The 26,981-nt window shown below is 43.0% G+C and overlaps 1 protein-coding gene across 1 annotated transcript; it reads right to left on the bottom strand.

Moving 5' to 3' along the window:
* SNAPC3 (small nuclear RNA activating complex polypeptide 3) lies at window positions 1–24,783 on the bottom strand. The gene is made up of 9 exons (XM_075527009.1): window positions 24,351–24,783; window positions 17,316–17,393; window positions 15,997–16,081; window positions 14,010–14,114; window positions 13,332–13,481; window positions 5,362–5,444; window positions 3,877–4,041; window positions 2,716–2,823; window positions 1–948 (listed from the first exon to the last, which is right to left on the bottom strand). The coding sequence occupies exons 1-9, from the start codon at window positions 24,569–24,571 to the stop codon at window positions 801–803; spliced, it is 1,143 nt and encodes a 380-aa protein (XP_075383124.1). The 5' UTR covers window positions 24,572–24,783; the 3' UTR covers window positions 1–800.
* Window positions 24,784–26,981: the final 2,198 nt, after the last annotated feature.

Raw genomic sequence — 26,981 nt, 5'->3', positions numbered from 1 at the left:
CAAATTGGTCATGTTTTAATAAAAATCAACAATACTTACAATAACAGAATGATACTAAAAAAACAGAAGTGCACAATGAACACTACTTTAGGAACAGTTAAAACTGCATGCACTGCGAACAGTTAACAAAGTCATTTGAAAGGCAGGCTACGACTCAGTAATCGGTGAAACGTAGCTTATTCTTCACAGAATCAGTCCTCAGAGTCAGAACGCAAGGACCACAGTAGCTCACAGATGCAAACACCCCATTTGCAGGAAAGGCCTTAGAAGTTAACAAGCACTCTGAGCTTCTCTCTCAGAAAGCGTTCTCCTGCCCACAAATTCAGTGCTACGCACCCTTGTTCAGAGATGACAACTGCCAGAGTTTTCAAGGTAAAACGCCCAAAGACCGTGTTCTCATCCTTTGAGGTCAACAGAGCCTTGGATGCACAGAACTTCTCAACATCACGTCTGCTTTTGCAGGGTATTATCTTTTTCAACATCCATATTTTTAGAGTCCATAGTCTCCAAACTACTGTGTTGTCAAAGTGTATTAAAAATGTAACCAATTAAAATAAAGTAGATGTCTGAGCATATTTTTCCATGCTAATTTATCTTTTCAAATCATACTTACTTACTCAGAAAAGCACACCAGAAAGGCTTCAAGTGCAAAGGGCTCCTTCCACCTTAGGGGAGAGAATTAAAAGCCTAACCCAAAACCCAGCAGTACGCTCAAAACTCAAGCTGTTTGGTGGTTTTAACAGCCAGAGCAACAGATTCACCAATGTAGTTCATTGAATTCATTCTGGCTCATGTCAGTTTCAGTTGAAAATCCCAGGATCGACATAAGGATATGCAAGAAACTCCCCCAGTTTATTGCCTTCCACATCGTAATGGAGCATCCGAAAACAAACATCACAGAAGAAGCAAGGATCCTCTGGTGCCAGACTGTCTTTGTTGGTTACCCACCTGCAGGTTACAAAATACAAGTGTTTTCCATGCGAGTCCAACACATTTGTGACAAACATCTCAACATTTTACTCAGAGTTGGGGATGGCAGCCACAAACGTCAGTAATAATGTTACACTGACCAGGTACTACCTATATTGCCTATCTCCCACGCCAGGCATACAGCTCTTTCCTAAACTCCACACCCATTCAGTGTCAATCCTAGCTGCTACCTTACACTGCTACAGCAGCATTTCCTGAGGAACTCCACAAACCTGTGTAGCTGGTACAGCGCATAACCAAAAAAAAAAAAAATTAACAGGAATCTTCTGTCCACCCTATGGCCATTTAAGTCATAAAAGACAAATGTTTTCCCTTAAAGTAAGAAACTGTGATGCAGAGCAGACACGTGACTGACCCAAACTACTCTGAGTAATAACCAAATCCATTTACAAGTCTAAAAGAAGGGCCTGGATGATGCAGACAAGACAAGGAGAGGATTGCTTCACACTCCAGCAAGCACTGAAGTTAACAAGAACACAGCTGCCAGCACAAGGAGGGCCTGCCGTGTCACCAAGCAATTAATTTATGGTAGCACTCAGAGGCCATGACAGCTCAAGGCCTCTAGTGATTAAAGATGCTATCTGCACAGATTAGAACATGCAGGACAGCCAGCCAAAGCAGCTCTGCTATCCATGGTTTAGCATCTCCCCACTTAAGCTCAGTGCTTAATCCTGGTTTTAATTTAATGCATTTACATCACCTCTGGTAATGCCTTCCCCATCCCATCTTTCCCCCATATTGACCCTTTGGCTCCACCTCCCCTTATGGCCAAATGCCTCACAGATTATAGCCACTTGTGAAGGCATCCTAGGGGCTCTGCTAGGAACACCAGGATGGGCTCCCATCATGAGGGGAATTGGCTCTTTGCCTGATTCCAGGGAAGTCTAAGGCCAAACAGGCAAGATAACACAGACGCAGCTGCTGTGTCAAACTGAGGCTGAGAGTGTAAGCTGCCCTGGAGGAAAAAAAGGGCTGCGGGTGTTTTTCTAAATAAATCATTCAGACCTATAAAATAAGGGAGCCTAGCCTAGTCTGTAGAACTCCTTTAGAGAAATTTCTACTGTGTCTGTTGAAAGGCTTTCTCATGTCTAAGTAAACAGCACTAAAGTGTATAAAGAGCACAGAATTCACATTCTGCTCTCTTAACTGCAGAAAATCTGTGCATCACAAAAAGTTCTTTCAAGTACAGCTGCACAGCACAGAGTTTTCAGGTAGAGGTTAGGAGTTTACCTGTGGGGAAAGCTACATGTCTTTTAAAAAAACTCTAGATTTTACTATATTAAAGTTGGACAGGTCCATACTTCCCTCTAGTTAGATGCTAGATTTAATGAAAGCTCTGTACGACTTCTGGCAAATGAATTTGAATGACATGTCTTGCCACAGGGGAAAAGTGCAGCACTTTCCCCCAAAAGTATGATTCTCAAAAGTAATTGATCAAGAGCTGAGCTCGAACCTGAGCTGAATAATTAACCTCTTCATCATTTCAGTTCTTTTGATCATCCTGAATTACAATCTCCAAATGAATGCTACCTGCAGAAGCCTTTTCCTGGGTAGGGAGAGGACAACTGCCTGAAGAGTAAGATCTCAGAATACTTGCATAAAGATCATTTACATACCTTATTAAATACATACAGAGCTTTGATTTATTTTTCTTTTAAGTCAGTAGCAGCACCTAGAAAGACTTATTTAAGAAGACAACTTAAAAGGATCGAGAATGTAGCATACCTGGCTGTATACATTTTGCACACAAAGCATTTTCTGGTACATAACCAGTGTTTCTTGATTAGCAAGGGATAGAGGTTTCTGTCCAGGCAGTCATCATGATGAATGAGCCTTGAGGGAAATAAACAAACACATAAAATACAATAAAGACTCAGCCACATTGGAATTTATCTGAACAGAAGCATGGACACTGAAGATAAGGCATGATTTAAATTCCTGTGTAAACTATTACTAGACTTCTGCTTAGCATTTCTTAACACAGATGAAGACCTGGAGACAGACTGCTAGTTGCACCATCCGTGGATTTTATGGTCAGGAGTAAATTCAGTTTGTGTAGTAACTCAGAATTCTTCAGACCATCTACTTCAGATGGTCTTTTCAAAGCTTTTATCTCCTACATAGACTAACAGGCAAAAACATAACCAGGTGACTGTTTACAGGCTCATAATCCTGAGATCATCTATGTGCAAGATCTATGCCCCTCTTTGGGTGTTATTCCTCTTGGGAGGCACCATTTATTAACAATGCTTAAGTACATCCGGCTTCTGGGAACTGAAAATTATCTGTCACCCACTACACGCAATCAGAGGAGTGCTCTCTCTACCCATTATGCACTGAGCAGAGTATACACAATAGTTCTGCTGTTGATGTGGTTCCCACCTCACAGCCACTATCACCTCTTCCTTGTCTCCCTTGCCCATCCACCCCAGCCCACTATTTCCACTCCTCTGTTCTCTTTTCAGCTCCTGCCCCTTAGCACCAAGTCTAACTAACAAGTCCAGTTGACTTCAGCCAGAGCCATTAACAGCATTCTGCTCCCTGATGCTCCAGAATCAGCATGTAAACCTGCCACACACCGGCTCTGCATAGAAAGGTCTTTTCACTGTGGGTGTTTTTCCTCCCATACCACAGTCATGCCATGCTAGTTAGAAAGCAGGCTTTTTATGCAGACAAATTATTTAAAAAAAAAAAACATGCAAGGGAGATTACTTTCTTCCTTGCAGAGGTAGTCACATGTATACGGAATAAAATCTTAAATAAGCCCTGCAGAAGCAGAGTAATCTTAAAGTTAGTCTAACAAATATTCAGCATTTAATGTTTGAAGTTTGTCCACAGAAGGCTTGCTTTCAACTGCCTAAGGACTCCCAAAGAGCAGTAACTTACCTTATATCTGTGATGATAACTATGTGCTCACAGTCCCCTTGGTGGCAGAAAAGGTATGGAAAGCCAATTTTGAGGGACAAATCATTAAATGTGTAGTCCTCCATTTTAACAGACTGAAGATTTCCATAGCCTCTGTCATGAGATTCTGACCACTCAATAATTGTTCTGAAAACAGAAAGGTTTATAGCAATGCTATAAACTGTGAATGCACAGAAAAGGAAGGCCTTGGGGGAACATGCAAAACTCTTCACTGGGACACAGTGAAAAAGATGGAAATCAAAACAGCTCACAACATTTTGTAATAATTTAAGGTAATTTCACAGCAATACCACAACCCTACAGAACTGTGCAATGTTCTTGTGGAACACCTGCCTTTAAAACCCCACCAGGCAGCTTCCTGAGGAGTTCTAGTCAGGGTGTACGCTCCTGATGGCACCCATCCAGGTCAGGTTGTTTGCAGCACGACACTTCTCAAGCATACCAATAATTCAAGTTACCAGCAAGTCATTTTTGCTCCCTTGGCCAGTAACTCTGTCTTAAAGTATTAAAAAGCTTTTTTTGGTTTTGCCAAGGAGAAACACAAAGCTGACAACTGCACAGTTACATTTCCAAAATTTAGCACTGGAAGGGCACTAGCCACTGTTGCAATTATTTCTTGGCTTTTCAGTGCGCTCCTACATACAAGGCATTTCACTTCTACAAACTGCATATGTTATCACAAGCCCTTCCATGAAGATCATTGTTGCTCACTGACAGAAAGAGAAGGGGCAAAATAATTAATTTCTCTGCAGTCACGCACCAAGTCTGGCATAACAAGAACAGAGTCTAAACTCACAGCTCTTCCATACCATCCACGTTAACAACTTGATCTCCTAAATCTCACTAGGGTGTCAGCAAGCCCCTACTTCCTTAAAATAAACTGCTATGTATAGTTTAAATGGATATGACTTGTGCTCAACCAGTGTGAGCTGTAGTTCCAAACAAGAGATACCTGAGACTCTTGGCAATGTCATCTCAGACTTCTTTTCCCAAAAGTCACACAGTCCCCTTGTTCACTTTACCATGAAGGCATTCAGCTTATTTTCAAGACTGGACAGAACTGACTTCCACACAGCTGAGCTTGTTGTCTTTCTGACCCATTTTCGACCTAACAGGCAAGTCTTTTGGTGGTCATCACAACTAGGGAGGGCACTTAAAAAGCCAGTACAGACTGGCACCTGGCACCTTCCACAGCAATCCCATCCCAACAGAACACATCAGGATTTCACCTTTTCAGAAGGGAAGTGAGTGGAAGGAGTAAGTAGAGCAAGTAAAGTTAAAATTCTATGTAAAAATCAGTTCAACATGAAAAGACAGTAAGAAAAGTCCATTCTAGGTTCATACACTAGACATTCCAGTCTTAAAAACACCACAAATCATAAAGAAAATGAAATAAATTTCCTATCCCTTAAGGTTTTCCTTAGTCAACGTCTACAAATACTGTACCTGCTCAGATCTCTGCACTCTGGGTATCTTTTATCATTATAAAAGATGCCTTCAAAATAAAAGAAAGCAGATTTGTAGAGATCCTGAGAGAGAGAAAGAGAGATAAGTCTGCATTAGTATTATGAGAAATTAAACATCTTAAACAAGAACATGTCAAAACCCAAGCACTTTAGGTATCTAAATTATATTAAGAGACCTAATACTACAAGTTTCTAAGAAAAGCTTTGCACGGGTTTTAGATGCTGATGTGACAACAAGGCTTTTATGATTGCCAGCTATACAGTTGCTCTGCTGATATTATTCTCAAGCCATTACAGGTTATTTTAGCACTCTTATTACTATCCCCATCATAGCAGTTATGGATTCCTACAGAAACACAGAACACGAACACAAGCATCACTGCACAAATTAAGTAACTGCAGAGCAGTGACTTTAAAAAAGACTAATAATACTTTTAAAAATTAGCAAGATGTAGCGGGTTGACCTTGGCTGGCTGCCAGATCCCCCACCCAGTTGCCCTCTAACTCCCCCTCCTCAACAAGACAGGGGAAAGAAAATAAGACAGGCAAGCTCATGGGTTGAGATAAAGGCAGTTTAATGAGAAAAGCAAAGGCCACGCACAGAAGTAAAGCAAAGAGGAGATTTATTGTCTATTCCCCATCAGCAGGCATTGTCCAACCACTTCCTGGGAAGCAGGGCCTCAGCACACATAGTGGTCGCTTTGGAAGACAAATGCCTTAACCATGCATGGCCCCCCTCCTCCTTTCCTCCAGCTCTTACTGCTGAGCACATCATATGGCTGGGGTCCGCTGTCCCAGCTACATCGCCTCCCAGCATCTTGCCCAGCCCCAGCCCAGTGGCCTTCAGGGGACCAGGAAAGACAGCCTTGAGGCTGTGCAAGCACTGCTCAGCAATAGCCAAAACACTGGTGTGTTATCAACCCTGCCTAGCCAAAGATGCAAAGCACTGCACTACATGGGCTGCTGTGAGGAAAGTTAACTCCATCCCAGCCAGACCCAGTACAGCTGATCAGGACAGACCACACCACAAAATACTTTTTGCTGGAATGGCAGAGAATTATTGCAGTCCTGTCCCCTACACACACGTGCACACACACACAACAGCCACATGGGCGCAGTCCCTGGTCACATCCATATAAACAAGACAGACATGCAATTTTGGAAGGTTCAATCACCTTGCTTCTGGGGGCTGAGAAGAAAATCTAGCACCCTTCAAAATTCCCCCTTAATTACAAAGTCCCCCTTAATTACAAATTCCCCCTTAATTACAAATGGCCTGTCTGTCACACACAGACAGGCCATTTGTACCAGCTTTCTCTAGCAAAGATAACAAACAATTTATGGCACTCATACCAGCAGTGGAAGAGTCATCAGATTCCAAACCATCCTGAGAAACTCAGCTAACCCATAAGCCTCCCTTACACATGTAATAAATTCTGAAGCAGGACTACAGAAATTTATTTAGGTAAAATCATATCCATCCATAAAAAAGCAGACTCCAGCTGCAAGCATCTCCTTAAGAAGGAACAAAATAAATAAGAACAGGAAAACATCTTGTTTAAATAGCACAATCAAGTATTGTTCTGTTTATCTACCCACACTGCTTGCGCAACATTCACAGAGCTGTTTCCTCCAAAAGCTAAAAATTAGACATATTGTATTTTTACAAACTGGGGAATGAGAGGCTGGAGAGCAGCCCTGCAGAAAGAGATCCGGGGGTTTGGGTTGATGGCAAGTTGAATATGAGTAAACGGTGTGCAAAAGAGCCAACCATGGCCCAAAGGGCCAACCATGTCCTGGGGTGCATCAAGCACAGCACAGCTAGCCGGTCGAGGGAGGCGATTGTCCCACCCTGCACTGCACTGGTGCAGCCCCACCTCGAGCACTGTGCGCAGTTTTGGGTGCCTCAATATAAGGACATCAAACTATGAGAGTGTGTCCAGAGGAGGGCAACCAAGGTGGTGAAAGCTCTCGAGGGCAAGACTTATGAGTGTCTGAGGTCATTTTGTCTGTTCAGCTTGGAGAAGAGAAGGCTGAGGGGTGACCCCATTGCAGTCTACCCCGTCCTCAAGGGGGGCAGCGGAGGGGGAGGTGCTGATCTCCTCGCTCTGGTGACCAGCGACAGGACACGAGGAAACGGAATGAAACTGTATCACGGGAAGTTCAGACTGGACACTGGGAAAAGGTTCTTCACCGAGAGGGTGGTCAGTCACTGGAACAGGCTTCCCAGGGAAGTGGTCACGGCCCCAAGCCTGTCAGATTTCAGGGAGCATCTGGATGATGCTCTTAGTCATATGGTTTAGTTTTAGGTAGTCCTGCGAGGAGCAGGGAGTTGGACTGGATGATCCTCATGGGTCCCTTACAACTTGAGATATTCTATGATTCTATACAACATACTGTGTGTGGTTTTGCAACTTAAAACCAGCTATACAATAGGAGAAAGAAACAGAAGAGATTTACACGATATATATATACAGCCAAAATTAAGAGGGGAAAAAACATACCAACTTTTTATTTAGATACAAATGTCATTTAACTTCTAGAAAGGAGTAATTGTTTAATTAGGGCATATATCTGCTTCCCATAATTTCCATCTTCTGTTGTTGCTGTCAAAACAGCCTTTATATAAACAAGTAACTTGAGCAGAGAGAAGATGACCAGGAAAAGTTTTGCTTTTTTATCCATATAACTTTTTTACCTTTAAATTGTGCTCTTCCAAGTTCTTTCTGGCATATAAGAGGATGTTGTTTTGGTTTGTGCTGTAACCCCTTAAAGACTGAGGCCGGATAGCAGTGTACATTATCAAACTCATCACCACACATGTACAGGGCTTAAGAAACAGTTACAAGAGACAGGAGACAGCCTTCTGCAGTAGACCTTGAAGCAGGGAGACGCCGCAGATCACAAACCCACAGCAAGCAGGGAACCATATTGTTCAGGTACTTTATTTCATTTTGCTGAAGAAAAACAATAGCAAAAAAAAAAAAAAAAATCACCTTTGCTGCAATACAGCTAACACACAAGTCTGTCCTGGGCTGGGGAAAACACATCAGCTGCCTTGCACAGCATTCATTACCAGAAGTGAGGAGAGGTTGAAGGACACAAACTAAACCCTCTTGAACCACTTCAGTGGAACACTTCTGTACTGACTGCTGCTCAGCGAGCCATTCTGCATATGCTGTATATGCAACTGTGCACAGCTACAACACATACAAGTGATGCTAAGACACACTGTATACACATACAGTTGACCTGTAAGTTACAGCATACAATTTTTTCCACATTTTCAATTGCACTTTGAAGAAAAGCAGCGTTTCATGCCCTTTCAGAAAAAAAAACTTTATCTGCAATTATAGACTGGCATTCAGGTGTTGCACAAAGCCTATTTAAATCCTGTATTTTCTTCAAGTATACAGAAAACTGCAAGGAATCCTTCATTCATGGACCTTAGAACATTTTGATAAAGTATCTCTCTAATATGCATCAACAGAGTTTTATCACAGTGAAGTGGCCCTAACCTTTACACCTCTAATTAAATTGTGTGCCAGCTCTCAGATAACTAAAGGTTATATTTATTCATCAACAGATGAGTGTGCAGGCAGGTCAGACAGATAATGGCTGGGGAAGGTAACTTCAAGGAGCTTGGTTCCTTTCCATGATTAACATGGTGACTGACTCACTCCGATTCTATAACTTGGGAGTTGCTCACTGCTCATTAAGTGACAGAATCCTGGTGAACTTTTTACATGTCTATTGGGAGGCAGCCTATGACCTGCAAGAGCTCACAGTGGAAAAGAAAAGGCAGAGAAAGAGTGGAAGACAAGAAGTGAACATGAATTATTTTACAGGCTGGGTACAGAGGCATAAGCAGACTAAATAAGAATGAAATAGGAAAACCGTGGACAACTAGGCACTCTGGATCCCCAGACCAGTCTTACGTGTCTTTACTAACAGAGAATGAATGCTTATTTGCGCCCAGAGGTCTCTTTGACACTCTTAAGGTGTCAAAAGACAGGAAATGCAGACACTGGGGCCAGAGATGGCACTCATGACTGGAGATGACAAAGGCACAGCAGTAGGAATGTGTTTTGCATTCAGACAATTTGTTTCGGCCCTGTTATTGTCACCCTCACTGGCTCTCCAACCACAAAGTGTAAGTACTGCCATGCTCTGGCAACTCCTTACCAACTTTTGCAGGTCACAGCAGTTCTGAGTTAGCCAGTCCTTTAAAGCTGCTTCAAACTTCAGAAAACAGCTGTTTGTCATAGTGAACAGAAGGCTAAGGAAGACACTGTCATAAATTTCTTGGGAATTTGAGTCAGGTCTTTCCTGATTAATGCTGGCCGGAAGTATGACTCAGACATTCCTTCCTCCCACATTTTGCATTATCCTTCAGTTTGCAAGGAGAGATGCCCTATTTCTCCAGGGAATCCCAACAGTAGTAGTAATCACATAAAAGATCCAGGATCCTTGTTAAAAGTATCCATATCTGTGGACTAAAATACCTCATATTGCCCAGTTCTCTTAAACATCCCCCTGATGTTGGTTTGACTGAGGTGTTTGTTTACAAAAAAAAACCAAATCAAACCAAAAAAGGCACAGAATAGAATAGAACAGAATATTTCAGTTGGAGGAGAGCTACAATGATCATCTAGTCCAACTGCCTGACCACTTCAGGGCTGACCAAAAGTTGAAGCATGTTATTAAGGGCATTGTCCAAATGCCTCTTAAACATTGACAGGCTTGGGGCATCAACCACCTCTCTAGGAAGCCTGTTCCGGTGTTTGACCATCCTCTCAGTAAAGAAATGCTTTCTCATGTCCAATCTAAACCCTGTCAACTCAGCTTTGAACCATTCCCACACATCCTGTTGCTGGATCCCAGGAAGAAGAGATCAGCACCTCCCTCTCCACTTCCCCTCCTCAGGAAACTGTAGACAGCAATGAGGTCGTCCCTCAGCCTCCTTTTCTCCAAACTGGACAAGCCCAGAGTCCTTAGCTGCTCCTCATAGGACGTTCCTTCCAGCCCTTTCACCAGCTTTGTTGCCCTCCTCTGGACACATTCAAGTACCTTCACATCCTTCTTAAATTGTGGGGACCAGAACTGAACACAGTACTCAAGGTGAGGCCACACCAACGCTGAATACAGCAGGATGATCACCTCTTTTGATGGGCTGGTTATGCTGTGTTTGATGCACCCCAGTATGTGGTTTGCCCTCTTGGCTGCCAGGGCACACTGCTGACTCATATTGAGCCTGCTGTTGACCAGCACCCCTAGATCCCTTTCTGCAGGGCTGCTCTCCAGTCACTCCTCTCCCAATTTATATTTGTCTCCAGAGTTACCCCATCTTAGGTGCAGAATCCGGCATTTGGACTTGTTAAATTTCATCCCATTAACCGTTGCCCAATGAAGAAAAAGCAAAGAATAAAATCACAAAACCCAAAAGTAGCAGGAATGAAAGAGATGTTAGGCCTATTTACGCCAATAAAATCTAAAAAGTCTGTCTTTCTCACTCTCTCTGTATCAGCTGACAAACTACACTTGTTTACTTAGCCAATGAGAGCAGCAACTTGATCTTTTCACTCAGCCTGCGTACTCAAACTACACTTCAAGAGAAGTGAAAGCTGGCATAACAGCTAACTTACACAGCCTCTTTCCTGCAGACTCTCAGAGCACCATTCTGATTTAAATCAGTCTCTAAGATCCTTAAATTAGTCAGAAGATATTTTCTCTGTTTGGAAACACTAACATATGTCTGACAGGTCATGGTGCCACTCCCTTCCTAGACTGCAAGGAAGAAAATTCTACCCCACTGATGGCTGATTACCTGTCTGCTGAGGCAACATGCAAATTTTATTGTAAGACTTACCACACACTGAGCCCATACTTCAATGCAAGTTGTAAATTCACAATCACGCTTGAGGAAAACAAACAAATGGAATGAATGCACACCACGCATTAACAGCTCCTGCTGGGAGGCTACGCATGGTGGCATGCACTTACTTTGGGGAAATTATTGATGTGAAGAAGCCTAACCTCAACCCTGCTGAGGTCCGGACAGCCTCACATGACTCCTCTGCATGCCCAGAAGGAGAGTCTCAGAACTCTCTGGTGTCAGAACTAATCAGCTAGTGCTTTACTAGATAGTGGTAGAAAGACTCTTCCATTTACTTTACATAAATGAAAAGACTAGTATCTGGGATGTCTTTCAGTCTCCTTAAGAATGTGCCAACTTTTCACTATGATATATACAAATATATAACATCCTCTGGTTTCTCTCAGATTGTATATCATATATTATTTGATTTATATTATATTGATAACATACTATATTATTAATATATAATATTGGCAGAACAGCTGGACCCCAAGGGTGATAATCAGTGGAACAAAGCCTAGTTGGAGGCCAGTAACTACCAGAGTACCCCAGGGGTCAATACAGGGTCCAGCCATGTTTAACATCTTCATTAATGATCTGGATGATGCAGCAGAGTGTACCCTCAGCCAGTTTGCTGCTGACACAAAACTGGGAGGAGTGGCTGATTTACCAGAAGATCGAGCTGCCATCCAGAGGGACCTTGACAGGCTGGAGAAATGGGCTGACAGGAACCTCATGAAGTTCAACAAGGAGAAGTGCAAGGTCCTGCACCTGGGGAGGAACAACCCCAGGCACCAATATATACTGGGGGCCCCTCAGCTGGAAAGCAGCTTGGCAGAAAAGGACCTGGGGGTCCTGGTGGACACCAAGTTGACCATGAGCCAGCAATGTGCCCTTGCAGCAAAGGCAGCAAATGGGATCCTGTACTGCATTAGACAAAGTACTGCCAGCAGGTTGAGGAAGGTGATTCTTCTCTACTCAGCACTAGTGAGGCCACTCCTGGAGTCCTGTGTCCAGTTCTGAGCTCCTCAGTACAAGAGAGACATGGATGCACTGGAGAGAGAGTCCCACAGTGGCTCTCTCCAGTTCCTTCATCTTGAAACTGGATGCTGAAGATGATGGAACTGGAGCATCTCTCCTATAAGGAAAGGCTGACAGAGCTGGGACTGTTCAGCCTGGAGAAGAGAAGGCTCAGGGCAGATCTTATCAATGTGTACAAATATCAGAAGGGAAAGTGTAAAGAAGACAGAGCCAGGCTCTTTTCAGTGGTGTCCTATTACAGGACCAGAGGCAATGGGCACAGACTGAAACACAGGAGGTTCCCTCTGAACATCAGGAAACACTCTTCGTTGTGAGGGTGACCAAGCACTGGCACAGGTTGCCCAGGGAGGATGTGGAGTCTCCATCCTTGGAGATATTCAAAAGCCGTCTGGACATGGTCCTGGACACCCAGCCGTAGGTGGCCTTGCTTGAGCAGGAGGGTTGGATCAGATGACCTCCAGAGGTCCCTTCCAACCTCAACCATTATATGATACGATACATATTATATGTATTATTGCTAATACATTATCAAAATGATGCAATTTCAGTATTTTCAATTAAAGTACTTCTTCTTTATTGACCCCTTTTGCACATCCCCAGAGAACACCTGGCAATTGTGGGAGAGGGGAATAATCTTCATTCCTACTTTTGGTCAGCGCCCAATTGCAAACACCAAAGCATGTAAGTTCAAAGAGGGATGGTCTACATTTAGCTTTCTATTACCTCTGGTGTTTTGGAATATAGCTCAAAGCAAAGTCAGTCCACAGGGATACATCCAGTGAGCAAGAACTCACTGCCAGTGTTACTACTTTCCAGTGGTACCATTAACGATGTTTTTCACGACATCGCACAAAACAGGTCAGCTTGGTAATGCCACCAGGAAGTATTTGCTTGCAGTGTAACCCACAGGCAGAACCAATGCAGCCTAATTTAGCACTGAAGAAAAAACAACAAAGCAAAACTCTGCCTCACTCTCTCCTATGTTTTCAAAGCTCCTGCGCATGTAGAGGGTTCCAAATAGAAGGTTTTACCTTGCTGATGTGCTCTGGTGCTTGATCTGGCTGACTGCTGAACTCACCACCTATCTGGAAGTCACTGACACAGGAAATCGAGTCTCTCAGCTCGGTGAGCTTCTGGCTGCCCAATACCAGGACTGTCTGATAGGGTTTGTGATCTTTATGCTATGAAGAAAAGAGCATACAAGCTTCAAATAAAAATCACTTGTCAGCATCAATACTGCTCTTCAGTTGACAGCTTGAGGTCATTAATGGTAGCATATGGCACATCACCTCTCTGTACAAGACTGTAAACAGCATCTTGCCTCAGCCTCTCCTAAGGCTGCCATTTATTAGTTTTATTCAGAAACCCAAAAGTCACATTCTCCACCAGAAAGTGCATGAAAGATAGAAAGTCTGAGCACACTTATCCTAAATCCAGAAAGAGTACTGTAGTTTGCATGTATTTAGTTTCAGATTTTGAGCTTTCTGTGAAATCAGTTAACTGCTGAGTAATTATTGTAAAAAAATTCCTTCTGTAAGCCACTAACAGAATGAAAGCCAGATTCTGAAAAAGCCTTAAGAAGTCACCACAGTTGAAGGGTTCACCACGCTCCCTCAGCAGACTCAGTGATTTCAACTGCTTGGGAAAGCAAGATAATACCTGAGTAGGGAAGAGATGTCAGAATACAACCTAGAGAATTTAGTACCAACCTTCTGAAATATAACAGGATAGAAGATGTTCAGAGTTAAAAGTAGTTCTCCCTCCTCAACTAGATCTGTTGGATTGTCTGGCCTCTTTCCAATTGCATGTGACTCCTGGAAAAATAAAAATACATACATATATTATACTGGCAACCATTTATATATCATAGCCCCTGGATAAAAGTCTGAGAAACACTGTTCTAACTGTGACTCATTTTAGCCTTCTGAATTAATAACAGCCTACTTCCACCAAGATGGAAAGGTGAGAAACTGCTGTAATTGCTGATTTCAAGCATTTTCCTTCATTCCTCAGCTCTGGAAGCTGAGGTGCTTTCAGGAATTATGAGACAGCTGGCCACTCCTTGGCTACTGAGAGGCCCTGCATAAAGGAATTAAAGCCTGCTGCCACTCTGCCCTCATGGAACCCAGCTGCTACCAACTTCCGTCACTTAATGCTTTGAAATGCTCTTTGAATGCTTTCACATGTAAAGGGGGATTGCAACCCTCAACTTGAGAAAGATCGACCTAGAAACTAGCCATAGGATGAAGTATATGAAAATAAAAATTAGTCCACCACTGCCTCTTATTAGGGAAGCTTGGCATAGCTGGAGGTCTCAATTTCTCTGAAATCCAAAACCAAAATCCAGCACTGCCCTTGCCACACTACTATGTTTTAGAAAAGAAGTTAAAGCATTTTCACATTTCCATCCTTCTCTTTGTGTTTAAGACATAGCCCAGCTGTGAGAATGAGGGAGAGCACTTTTCTGTGGCAGTCAGTTTCCTCCTTTTTCAACAAATCGAGAGAATACTGACTGCACAAACACTTTCCATCAGCACAAAGTGTTCTTCAGATTTAATAACAGGGGCATGTACTGCTGTAAGACTTCAGTTCAGAGATACTTGTGCTCTATGCCTTGCATTTCCCTTCTTCATGTGACACATTCCAAACTCACATTTCTTATTGCTCTCACCCTGTTCTAGGACACCGTGGTCACAGCCAGCTCTGACACACAAACCAGTTACCACAGCTTCGTTAAAGGATGCAGTAACTGACCACATGCTTGTTCTTCAGAAATAGAAATAAGACACCACTCATTGAAACCCTTTATGAAGACTTCTGTTGCAAATATTTTCTCAGATATGCCCTAGGCTAAGAGCCCAACACAGTTGTTGCATCTCAGCTGATGCATGATGTTTACATCATGTGCCTGGGCCTCTGGACAGTTGAAATAAGATCACTCACGACAGAACAGGAAACCTCAAGGGAAAAAAATGTTTAATAGTAACAAGTGAGGCTCCTTCCTCACTACACTTCCATCCCTAATTTTTACAGTAGCTCATGCCTTGCTTCTGGCACTGCGAAATTTAAGAACTTAAGTTTTCCTGTTTAGGATTTTAATGGCTGTGAAGAAATCTTAAAAAAAGAGATACTAAGAATAGTTAAAGGAATTTCAAGGTGTTTTTTGAGGGGCTGATCACTACCCTCCTGGTTCATGACAGCTCAGAATCGCTGAGAAACTTGGATTACAAAACTCAGAATTAGGAGCTTACTGCCACCATCTTCCTACTGTCTTCCTCTTTCAGCCCTACAGAAACTAGCTCACAATCATTTACACATTAAAGCTTAGATTCCAACACAGGACTCCAAGAGTAAAAGGTTTATGCATTTTGTCTAGCTCTATGGTAAGTTCACATGATGCTCAGTTCACTTGATCCCCTACACAATGCTTCAGTAGCAGCCAAATAAAGGCAGTCATACAGTGGTAATGCGCTGAAGTTCCTCCTTTACTACATTCGGTACTAACAGACTGTAAGAGCAGAGTTCCTGTCCTATCTTTCTACAAAATGTCTTTAATCTTAATAATTCCCTGCAAACTCATATCTTCAAGCATTTACAGTGTAGAGAAATTCATAGCGATGAAAAAACAGCAACGAGAAGTTGGATTTTGGCTGCGCGGAACTGTCTTGAGGTCCTACGAGATGACAGGGAACTTACCATCTCATAAGCAAGAGTTTCTTGTCTGCAAGCCCGATCCACAATAATTGTTTCTTCTCTCCTCTCTAATGCCTTCTTTCTAATTCTGAGGGGCAGGAACACAGGACAAAATATCATTCAACAACTTCCATGCAGAATCTCTAGGTACATTTTTAAACAACACAAGCTACTACAGTGCAGCTTTCGAAGAGCAGGATTTGTGGCTGTCAGTATGACAGACTAACTGACAATGCTCTTGTCTCCTGGCTCCCATAAAACCTGGTAGTACACAGGCCAGCCTGTGGATTTCAGCTTGTGTTTTTCTTTCCCCTTGTGTGCAAATGACAGGTTGGTTGTGGGCAGTTTTCCATTTATGAGAAAAAACAACAAAATGTTGTCTGAAGAGGCTCTCCTAGAAAGAACACTTTGTTACCTTTGAGGAAGCTGTTTCAACTATTCCCACTTCAGAGAAATTCAATTCATGTTCAAGCAAAAACCAAGAAAAAAAACATAAATATTCTCAACCTCATAACACAGATACTTTTCTAAAAAAAATTCAGTATAATTTGCAGAAGAAAGAGTATCATACATAGAATATCTACTAAAATACATGTATTTAACTACTGCATGAACACCAAATCCTTTTCAACTTCTGGAACAAGTCTGTTTAACGTCCAGACCTTCCTGAAGGTTTTCAGTAACAATCAAACTTAACACTGATCACAACTTGAACACATTTCTTTACATTAGTACTATGCAAACTGAAATTCAAGTACAGCAAAGGCCTGAACTGGCCAAGTATGAGCTCTATCACTAACTGATAGAAACTTAACACATATTGCTTAACCTCTGAAACGCACCAGCAGTATCAATGAAATCTGTAAAGAGTGGGTTCAGATAAAGAGGTATGTGGCTACATCTTCAGTACTTACACTTTGGCTGTTACAATTTGGCTGTGTGTTACTAGAGATAAGAGCTACAGATTTATTTCACAAGGCTTTGGAGAAACCTCCCACACATGATTATAAGAAGTCCCCTGCATGCTCCAAATTTAGGCACTGGTTCAGAAGTACCTAGGTCCAGAAATCCTAGGTTCTTCCAGTAAGAAAGATGGCATATTCTGTGTATCTTAATAAAAAATTCCTAAGTAACATTCAAGCAGAAGGCTCATACCAATTATCCTATCATAAGCTGGTGTTTCTGCCCTTAGAGTATTTCTGGACGCTGTTTCAGAAAGTACACCACTGCCTGGAAAGGGAACAAGCAGCCAGCCATGCTTTTGTGCTTGTTTTCCACCCCACCCCATATCAGGGTACTGTGAATGTACCGTAATGACATACCGAAGAGTTAGCAGACTGCTATCTTCAGGAATAACATCTGGGTCCTTTTCTTTATCAGAAGACATTAACATATCAATGCTAGGACAATAAAGAAAATAAATATTATACATTTTTTCATACTTACGTTATAACAAAAATCAGTTAAGCTATTCTTAAAAGGAACAAAGACAGCAAAATGTGAATAAACAAGACATAGCTTGAATAGCCTAAATCAGGGCAAAAGGGCAGTATGGTTGTTAAGATAAAGAACCAGAAGACAAAAGGTCCTGGAGTTTATATCTGGCTTTCACAGAGACTGGGTAAATTTTATCTTTACCTTGCATTCTGCCTAATGGAACATAGCTGCCTTGAGAGATTTAACAAGCCCCGTTCAAAATATGTGTCCAATACTTTTTATAAACTAAAAATGCCACTTGACTTTTTCAAATCTCATCCACCTACTCTGATTTTCTGATGATATATGGCAAAATAGATTCAACCAAAAGGAATCATCAATCTCAACCTGTATAGTAAAGCTAACACCTCCCTCAGGTACAAATATGGGCAAACCAGCACATTTACATGAGCTGTCATTGCTGTATTAAGGCATTAATTTATGCCACATTTCTTCCAGGGGGAATAAGACAATGCTTCTGCCAGAAGTGACAGGTATGCTCATATCCTTCTTTCCATCCTCAGACCCTTTTAAGCCTCACTCTTCTTGTGTTTGCATAGAATCCAAAGTATAGCTAACCACAGTTTTTTGCTGTAGTGCAAATCACTGCAGGATGTGGGAAGGAAAAGTGGAACTGCTTTTGGCTGCAGCAATGATTTAAACTGATCGTACAAACATTAGGTTTTCATAACATCAATGAGGATGGAATTTCTCATAAACATGCCACAAAGAAATGAATCCTGTGGGCTACTATATCTGCTCCCCTGCCACAGTTTTATAACATAAGGTTCACCCATGCCATTCCTCAAACAGATCAAACAATCCATCTGAAGGCTTCAGATTAGACACTATAATAGTATTAATTACCTTTTTAGAAACATACAGAATAATGCTGACTCAAACTAATAATTTTTTATTAATCACAAAAGAATTTTATCCAACTTAAAAATAGTCTGAGAAAATATTATTTAAAACAGAGACATATCACCTGCTTTGAATCAGACTTGATCTCTTTTGTCTCTCTACTGTTTGCAGCCTGCATAAAGGCAGGGCTTATACCACTGCCTAAGTCCATGTGCAGTTTGAATCCCAGCACACTCTTGTGCAAACCCATCTCTTTACGGGACAAACAAACCATTGGTGAAGTCCAGGAAAAATTTTTGGAGTGTACCACTTATTCTTGATATAATTTATGATTTTATTATATTCGTTTTCATTATAATTTTATAATGTTCCCCATAATCTTATACGGTTCCCCATGTCAATAATACTAAGCTAGGTAATACTATCACTGTAGTAATGAATAAGCCTTCAGAATGGAACTGCATAAGAATATACAGTAATTGAGAAACAGAAGTCTGGAATCAACTGGTATCAGCTGACAATAAGCAAAAGTCAGAGACAAAATTTTGGTTGTGGGTAGACAGCCTAGTTCTGATGACCCAACAGAGTCACTCTGTATTGAAGATAGTTTGAATTTACTATTGTTTAGTTAGTTTCTTACCATCCAGCAGTACACAAAGAGTTTTAACCTTCCTGTCTTACTGATTTCAGCTCAAACAGAAAATCTTTCTTCTTGAGAAAAGGGGATTCCTTCAGAAGCATCATTTTAAAAGAAACTGCAGCAATTAGTTACAACCTCTTGGAAACAGGATCAGCCTTATCCTTAGATTCCCACTTGAGGAAGTGGAAGCAGAGACAACTGAGTGAGTCCTGGATCAAGTGCAGACTGAACCACTGCTGAGGAATACTAATTTAACATAAAGGAGGAGAACAGCACTTTGGAGAACACAGAGCAAGCATTAGCCTTTTAGATGGAGCCGTTCTCCATTCAGCATAGATTAGTGCTATAAATAGCCCACCTAATGTATAGCCCCTGACAGGTAAAGCAACTCACAACTGACCCTCCTGTGGAATCGACATCCCACCAGCATGACCAGACTATTTATCTAAGTCTTCCTGCAAGTGGATCAGTGACCCCATTCACCAAAAAGCCCCGAGTCACTTGAAGACCTGCCATTTTGAAGAAATGACTGTGTATTTTGGACTTTAAACACCACACAGGTTATTTGCAGAATCTGAAAATATCTATTACCTATGATTGTGAAGTTTCTCCTATATCAAAGGTGACAGTTTCCCATTTCCCTTCTATGCATACATATGATGTCAGAACTCACCAACAATACTTGTGCTTTCCTTCCCCCTATGGCTCTAGGCCAGGGGTCTCTGGCTGTGGTATCCACACCATGCCCATTAATCGCCTGCTGCAGGAAAAAAAACTAACATTCACCAGAAAGCAACTCCAAGCAGACACAGTGTAAAACAGGTGGCATGGAAGCTGCTTCCTCTTTTTTCCTTGTGAGGACAGAAAGGTAGCTAGTACAAAGAGAAACTGCCACTGAATCCCTGACAAGTTCCGTGGACCCTTGTGAGCCCAGATACTGCCATTTCTCACTCCTGGAAAGTCAGAAACCCTCAATTTCTAAAGGATGTTACACGCAGAGCACCTTTTCCAGTATTTTGAATCAGTCAAATAATTCATTACATATGTCATTGTATCACACGCACTGAAGCCTTGAAAGGCTTTGCCATATGGCCTTCTACATGGGCCATGCGGGAGCTCTTCCTGGGTAACTCCACTGCAGCCAGCGGAACCACATCACAAAGATTTGGTCCATGGTCCTGAGGAAACCAGGCCTCACAAATGGAAAGTATAGGCTAATCCCTCCAGAAATTAAGGCTAAGTAGTCAGTGTAATATACCTAACAGATGAAAGTGCAGGCAATACAAAGCTTGCACTGGGCACACCTCACTCCTGACAGCCACAAGCATAGGATTCCACCATGTCCCCACACAGAATATTCCCTGCATGCAAGACAAATACACTCAGTGCACTCAGTTACGGTAGAGGGGAAAACACTGGCCATGCTGTTTAATGGACACTGAAGTGAACTGTAGCAGAGTGACAAGGAACAACCGTTGAAGGTCTCACTTGAAAAAAGAATGCAAAGTGTTATATGAAATTTACGTCCCCAAGAAAGATATTTTAAGGTGGCTAGAAACAACAAGGCCAAAGGCAAGTTTGTGGAAATTTGGACATGGAAACAGACTATCAGTGAAGCCTTTAATCACCATGACCTTCCTCTTCTCAGAATATTCTGGGAGCACAACAAGCTTTCTCAGTTTTAGAAATCAGAGGATGCTTTAGTATTTTGCCTGGTATTTTCGTAGTAAGCAGATACAATGTTTATATTACTCTTTATATTGCATATATTTTAAGGGCAGTACTTTCATCGCCTTTGAGACACTAATACTACAAGACGCTAAATACTAATACGTTAAGACGCTAATGCTAGCTTAATGCAGCTTTATAACACGTCCCTAGAGATATTTACAACTACCCCTTCTAATAAAACAAGAAGGTGAATTAGGTCTGAAGTGGAATAAGGTACCTGTAAGCCTCACCTCCCTTGACCTACCTAAAATCCACATTGATTTGAGTCTTAGCCTGTCCTACATGTACACAACAAATCACTCAGAAGGCAAAACAGAATAACATAACTTAGCATCTCCAACATTCAAGCACTACAATCGCTCAAACACCAATAATGAATCCTAAGGTAAACCTCTTTCCTCACAGACCGCTAAGGCATTTGAACAAAACGTAAAACTTTACCCTCCATACACCTTGGTTACTTAAGAGAACTACTGATGGAATCTCCTAGCTACAGATTTTTACATCTGGTTAAAATCTGATTAAAACCCAAGCAATCTCTGTAACTATTGTCTGCATACAACTTGAGCAGTATGCAAAGCATTCTTATTGAGTCAAATTCAAGTGAGTAAAGATGGATTTTTTTTTTCCTGCCTTCTGTTTGCAGGAATGTATTACAAGAAGAAAAGAGAAGGGGAAAAAAAAAAAAAAACCAACCACAACACACTGAGATGCACAGAGTTAAACAGCATTGAAACATTATACCATTTCTCCTCATCAGAAGACTCTAAATTGTCAAGAATAGTTAAATGTACACTACGTCACTATATTCTAAAAAAAAGATTTAACTATGGATATTGAAAAACTTCATCCTCAGTCTATGAAAGATTCTCTTAACCTATTATCATTTTTAAAATAGATACAGGAGGACTATCCACATCTTCCCATTTCTCTTCTACCCAAAGAAAACCTCCTTAACTTGCCAGAAGTTCCCTTACAAGTAGTTCACAGTCAGAAAATCTGTGTTTATATCCAGAATGTGTTCACTTAAGCGCCTAGAAAACTATATTTACACCAATAATAAATGTGACCCCAAGACACCATAGAACAAATCTTGGTGTAGTCCAGTGTTTTCGTCTCTTCTCAAGGGAGGAATACAAACAGCTCAGAGCACGCGAGTGAAAGTGATCAGAGGTAGCGATTTGAGGTTGGCCAATGTTAAGGAGAGACTCAAGAGGCTAGGACTATTTAATTTAAAAGCAAAAGCACATGGAGATTAGGGATTGGGATTTCTAGCCTGCACAGGGGAAAGGTCACACCAGGATGTGCAGGTTTATCTTCATTCTCCTGCAAAGCCAACAAGCAGCTGCCAGATGATCTGTTCTCTCCCCCTCATAGACTGCCTGTCCTTTTTTTCTTTCACAAACCTTTCCACTACACATCATCACTGTCCACAGTACACTCAGCAACAAACAGACAGCAGTGCTCTGTAACACCAGCAAACAGCAGATGAAATGTAGCAGTCACAGACTGAAGAAACCAAAACTGAAGAAAAAGCAGATTGAATGAAGTGAAAAATAAACAAAGCATGGATAATCTGCTTGGAATTCAAGCGAAAATAGCAATAGACAGGCTCAAGCAACAGGGTCATTGCAGAGAATAAGCCACAGCATAGGAACAATCAGAGACTACATCTGCACTCAGAGATCTTACAGAATAATTCCCACAGTTGCTGCCACACCAGAATACATGAACTGTTCTTAATACTAACATCAGCCTCTATTTTTATGAAGCCCAGTAATGGTAAAAAATTATCTGAGTCACCAGAACTATGACAGCTGAAGTAAAGCATTGTTTTAGTTAAGCTAGCATTAGAAAAAGCGAGAATGCCCAGCAAATTTCTTCTCTGTTGGCAAGGCAAGGTATAATTCAGTAGGTGTTGACTTCTTCCTGATTAAAAATGTCCCTAAAAGTCTTGATTTCTGAATGGCTTACTAAGCTCTCCCCATTACACACAACATTCACACAGGTATATTTTGGCTCAGATATTGAACTCTGTGTTCCTGGGCTCCTACTCCTATTCTCTGTTTGTTCCTTGCCTTTTACTAAGGCACAAATGTTCCTACCCATCTTACTTCTTCCTCTGAGGTACCATCATCATTTAAACAAACAATGATTATCAAATGAACTTTGTCCAGTTGATGACTATCTCAAATAATGTTGCTAATGTTTTTGCTGTCAGGTTATCCCCATAATTTGGGGTATAACTCTGAAAACATTTAGAAGGACATGCTCATGACACACCACCTGCATTTTTTATATGTATCTTGCATGCAGGGCACTGAAGGAAAAGCCATCAAGAATAGCTCAGTATATAGTGCGATTCTAGCTACATTTACCAAATTATGCCTTCTGCATCACTTCTGAGACTACGTTCATTCTATTCTGTACGTGAAAGTGAACAACCTCCATCTTGCATTTGAAATAGCTCATAAATACTTCTGCACCTTTGAGGAAACAATAACTGAGGGACAGAACTTGCTCAAACCTATATAGATAGCAACAGAACTCTCACATGTCTTCCTTACTGATGAGCTACAGACAAATCCTCAACTGTGATGATTTCTGCAGGACTTACTGCCTGAAATCAGGCCTTTTCTACAGGTGAGAGATGATTCTCACGATTCACGTGACCTGAAAGCCTTCCAGCTTTAGCATGTTAGATCCCTCTGCTTCAACCCCTATATGGTTCTCTTCTTCTTTCAGCACTAGTTTGCAATTCACTGGTCCACAAATATGAGCGAAGTTGCAAGTGCAAAACAAGAGAACACTTCTTCTTTCCCAGTCCTAGTGCCACCTAGGCTGCTTGGGCAAACAGCACTATCCTCTGCACAAAGAAGCACTTGAAATAGCTTTGACTTCACCACCAGCCCTGACAGAAACAGTTAGTGGAGGCTAAGGACCCAGACAACCTCAACAGTTAATGTATGTTGCCAGTTACCAGAACTCTTCTAAATGGTGTTAACACAAACAGATGCCTGGCTCTTTGTCTTCATCGTATCAGGTATGCCTTTCATTTTGCAACTGGGGCTTTCTAAAACCATGTACACGTTCGGAGACCTTAAGTTTCACCTAATGAGTAACATGTTGCTACGTATTTACTTAAGTAACTTGTTAAGTGCTGAACTGCTTGTTCATCAAGGCCACAACACAAAGGTTCTGCCAGTGGAGCACCACCCTCCAGAAACACGAGGTTCTCCTTCTCCACTTCATATTTACCCGGGACATAAAAAACCCACGTGGCACAGAGGCGGAAAAGGCTGTTCAGAAGTGGTTTTGCCCGGGCACCTCCCGCCTCTCTTGAGGAATGGGTGCAGCGCCTGAGCGACAGCACCTACTACCCCCGGCCCGGGGCGGCCTCCCCTGCACCAGCGGCGGGCGAGGCCGGCAGCCTCCCGCTAGGACTGGGGCCGCAACTCCCCGCCTGGAGAAAGCCGGCGGTTTCAGCCCTTCCTCGGGCTGAGCAGCGCCGGGCGGGCAGGCGCCCGCGGGCCCCGGCCCGCACACCGCCGCGCAGGCCCGGCAGGAGCCCCGGCAGGAACCCCGGCTCTCGGCGGGGCTCCGCGGGCCGCCCCCCCCCCGCGCCCGCCTCCGGCCCCGCGGCCACCTGCACACGGCCCGCAGCTCGGCCGCCGTCTCCGCCGCGCAGCCCAGCTCCGCCGCTACGGCCGCGTCCGTCTCGGCCGCCGCCTCCGCCGCCAGCGAGAGGTCGGGCGGCCCCAGCTGCTGCCGCCAGCAGCGGCCAAGGGCGCCCAGGCGGAAGGCGCGGGTGTACAGCTCCGCCGCCTCGTAGTCGGGCGCAGTCCCCGCCGCCTCGACCGCCGCCATGGCCGCGGGGCCCGCGCGCGGCCCGCTGGGGCCTGTAGTCCGCCGCGGCGACGGCTGACGGCCGCCGCGAAAAGGCGTCACGGTCGCCTCAGGCTCCGCGGCCCGGTGGGCGGGCCCGGGGAAGGGAGGGGCCCTGCGGCGGCGGGTCTCTGGAAGCGGGCTTGCGGGATGGAGGGAGGTTGCCGAGGCCGTAGTCAGCCGCCCGTCGCTGGCTGTCGGTGCCTGCCGGGTGATCTGAGGGGGCAGAGCGGCGGGGAGGCTGCCGCCTCCGGAGGCGGTGCGGCCTGAGCGGCTGGCCTCTGCGGGAGCGAAGGGAGGGCCGCTGCGAGCCGGTGCCGGGCCTCCGCGCCCGCGGGGCGCCGTGCCGGGCAGAACGGCAGTCACGGGCGGGGAGCGCGGCTGCAGGGCCCCCTCTGCCACACTGGAAAGTGCCTGGCACCTTTCGTTAAAAAATGCTAAAAAAACCCTTACGTCATTAAAAATGCAGCGTGTTCGTGGTTTTACAGTGCTGCTTTATTGAAAAATTGCATTTTCTCCTCTCAAAGTGAAAACTTAATGCTTGCCAGCCCTTTCTTTTATAGCATTAGGGTGTTTAATCATACAATGAACAAGGTTCCTGAGGTAGATAACAATTTACTTTTACTAGCACCGCTCATGCCATCACTAACAAAATATGTCTGTTGGCCTCCACCTTTCTTCCTCACCATGTGGGGTTAATGATGCACTCCAGCTGCTCCAGGAGCGATCTTTTAGGGAATATCCAAAGAATGCCACAGTGGACAATGGCAGAATATTCTTGTGTTAGAGCACCTGGGAATGCCACACTGCAACAGTGTGACGAAGCTGCCATGAGCACAAGCTGTTAAGAAAGAGGCAGAAGTAATTCTGGATTAAGCTAACCTGATACACCTCTTGCACATACCAGTTGAACCAAAGCCTTCTCACCCACTTCAAGCCAAAATATCCTATTACTTCTTTAAATATGAAAATAATACTTGAAAAAAAGCTGTGTTAGGTGGTTTGTTGGAGCAGAGGGTGAAGATAAGACCAGAAAAAGTTCATTAAAGGAGACTGGGTCTTTGCAAGCTGCTGGAAGGGGGAGGATGCCGAGAGTAGAAGAAGGTCACAACATTTGCCTCCCGCTTTCGCAAAGGAAAGTAGTTAAGGTGGAGGTAAGAATGTAATAGCAAGGCCCAGTGATATAAGAGCATATTTTGCTTTGTTTAGCAATAACAGCATGGTCTAAAGCCCTTATACCTCCCCCAGTTATATTTAGACTTGCACTGCATTTCAATGCTGAATTCTTTTATTAGCCCTCACTCACCTCTGCCTCTTAGTTGCAGCTACTATTCCTCATTATGGAAGTTTTGCTAAGCTTCAGCCCATTTTTCCTGTAGTTACTGACAGTCTCTGTCTGCAGCTACACCCTCTGCTTTCTTCATCTGTCACCTTTGTGCACTGTGACACTCCCCAGCTCTGGAAGAAGCTCTTGATTAAGGGCTGTTGCCCTCACTTCCTGGTGTATCCTCCCTGAAACCTACTAGTTGTTCCATGAGGGATTCTCATTCCAATTTCCAAAACATGCCTGCCTTTTTATGTGTTTGTTGTTATCTCCTATGCTCTGTTTATGTTATGAACATACCTTTCCCCTTTGTGTACTTGCAACATTACCTGAAATTTGAAAACACCCCATCACTTATCTGATGTAGCCACATGTAGGGTGGAAGTGACAGGGCTGTATTGATCTAAGTGCAGTGTTGACATAAACATGTAGGAGCAATTTGGGCCAAGAGTAGCAGGATTAAACCCTACTCTTCCAGAAAACTACCAGAGATTATTAGTGTTCATAGAAAGGAAATAAGATACTGGTTTCAAAAACTGTCTTTGGAAAACCAAACACGGCAAACTGTGTGGAAATCAGTGGGCTGGATTTTTTTGTAAGATCACGTGAAAATGACATCACAGAATTCCCCAGCACAAGGGTGGTCACTGCCAGTCACAGCACCATCACAGAGGGGAGTGTGGTTTGGAAGGGGTTAGAGACTGCTGTGCTGTGATTATTCATGCTCCTTGGAATAATCCCCTTGGGCTGTTCAGTTAGATATATGAATATCCCTCACTGCCTCTCTTCCTTCTCCCCATGACAGGTTTGATTTTGGAGTTCTTCTGTATTAGTTAAAAAAAAACAATGCACGTAAACCTCAAGCAGGAGGACTGGGTAAGTAGAAACTCAAGGAGCAGCTAAGCTGAAGATACCAAAGCTGATAATTTTTAACCATGAGTGGATAATGTTCTCTGTTTCTGTTCTAAATTTCAATACTAAGAAGTCATATACTTATACAGCAACTCCACTCAATCCAAATCCTCTTAAGAACAAAGGGAGCTATTTATTTTTATAGCTTGGAATTAA

Source organism: Mycteria americana, chromosome Z (genome assembly GCF_035582795.1).
Source record: "Mycteria americana isolate JAX WOST 10 ecotype Jacksonville Zoo and Gardens chromosome Z, USCA_MyAme_1.0, whole genome shotgun sequence".
NCBI lineage: Eukaryota > Metazoa > Chordata > Aves > Ciconiiformes > Ciconiidae > Mycteria > Mycteria americana.
Note: the sequence above shows the minus strand (reverse complement) of the source record. Positions and strands in the feature narration are given on the sequence as shown.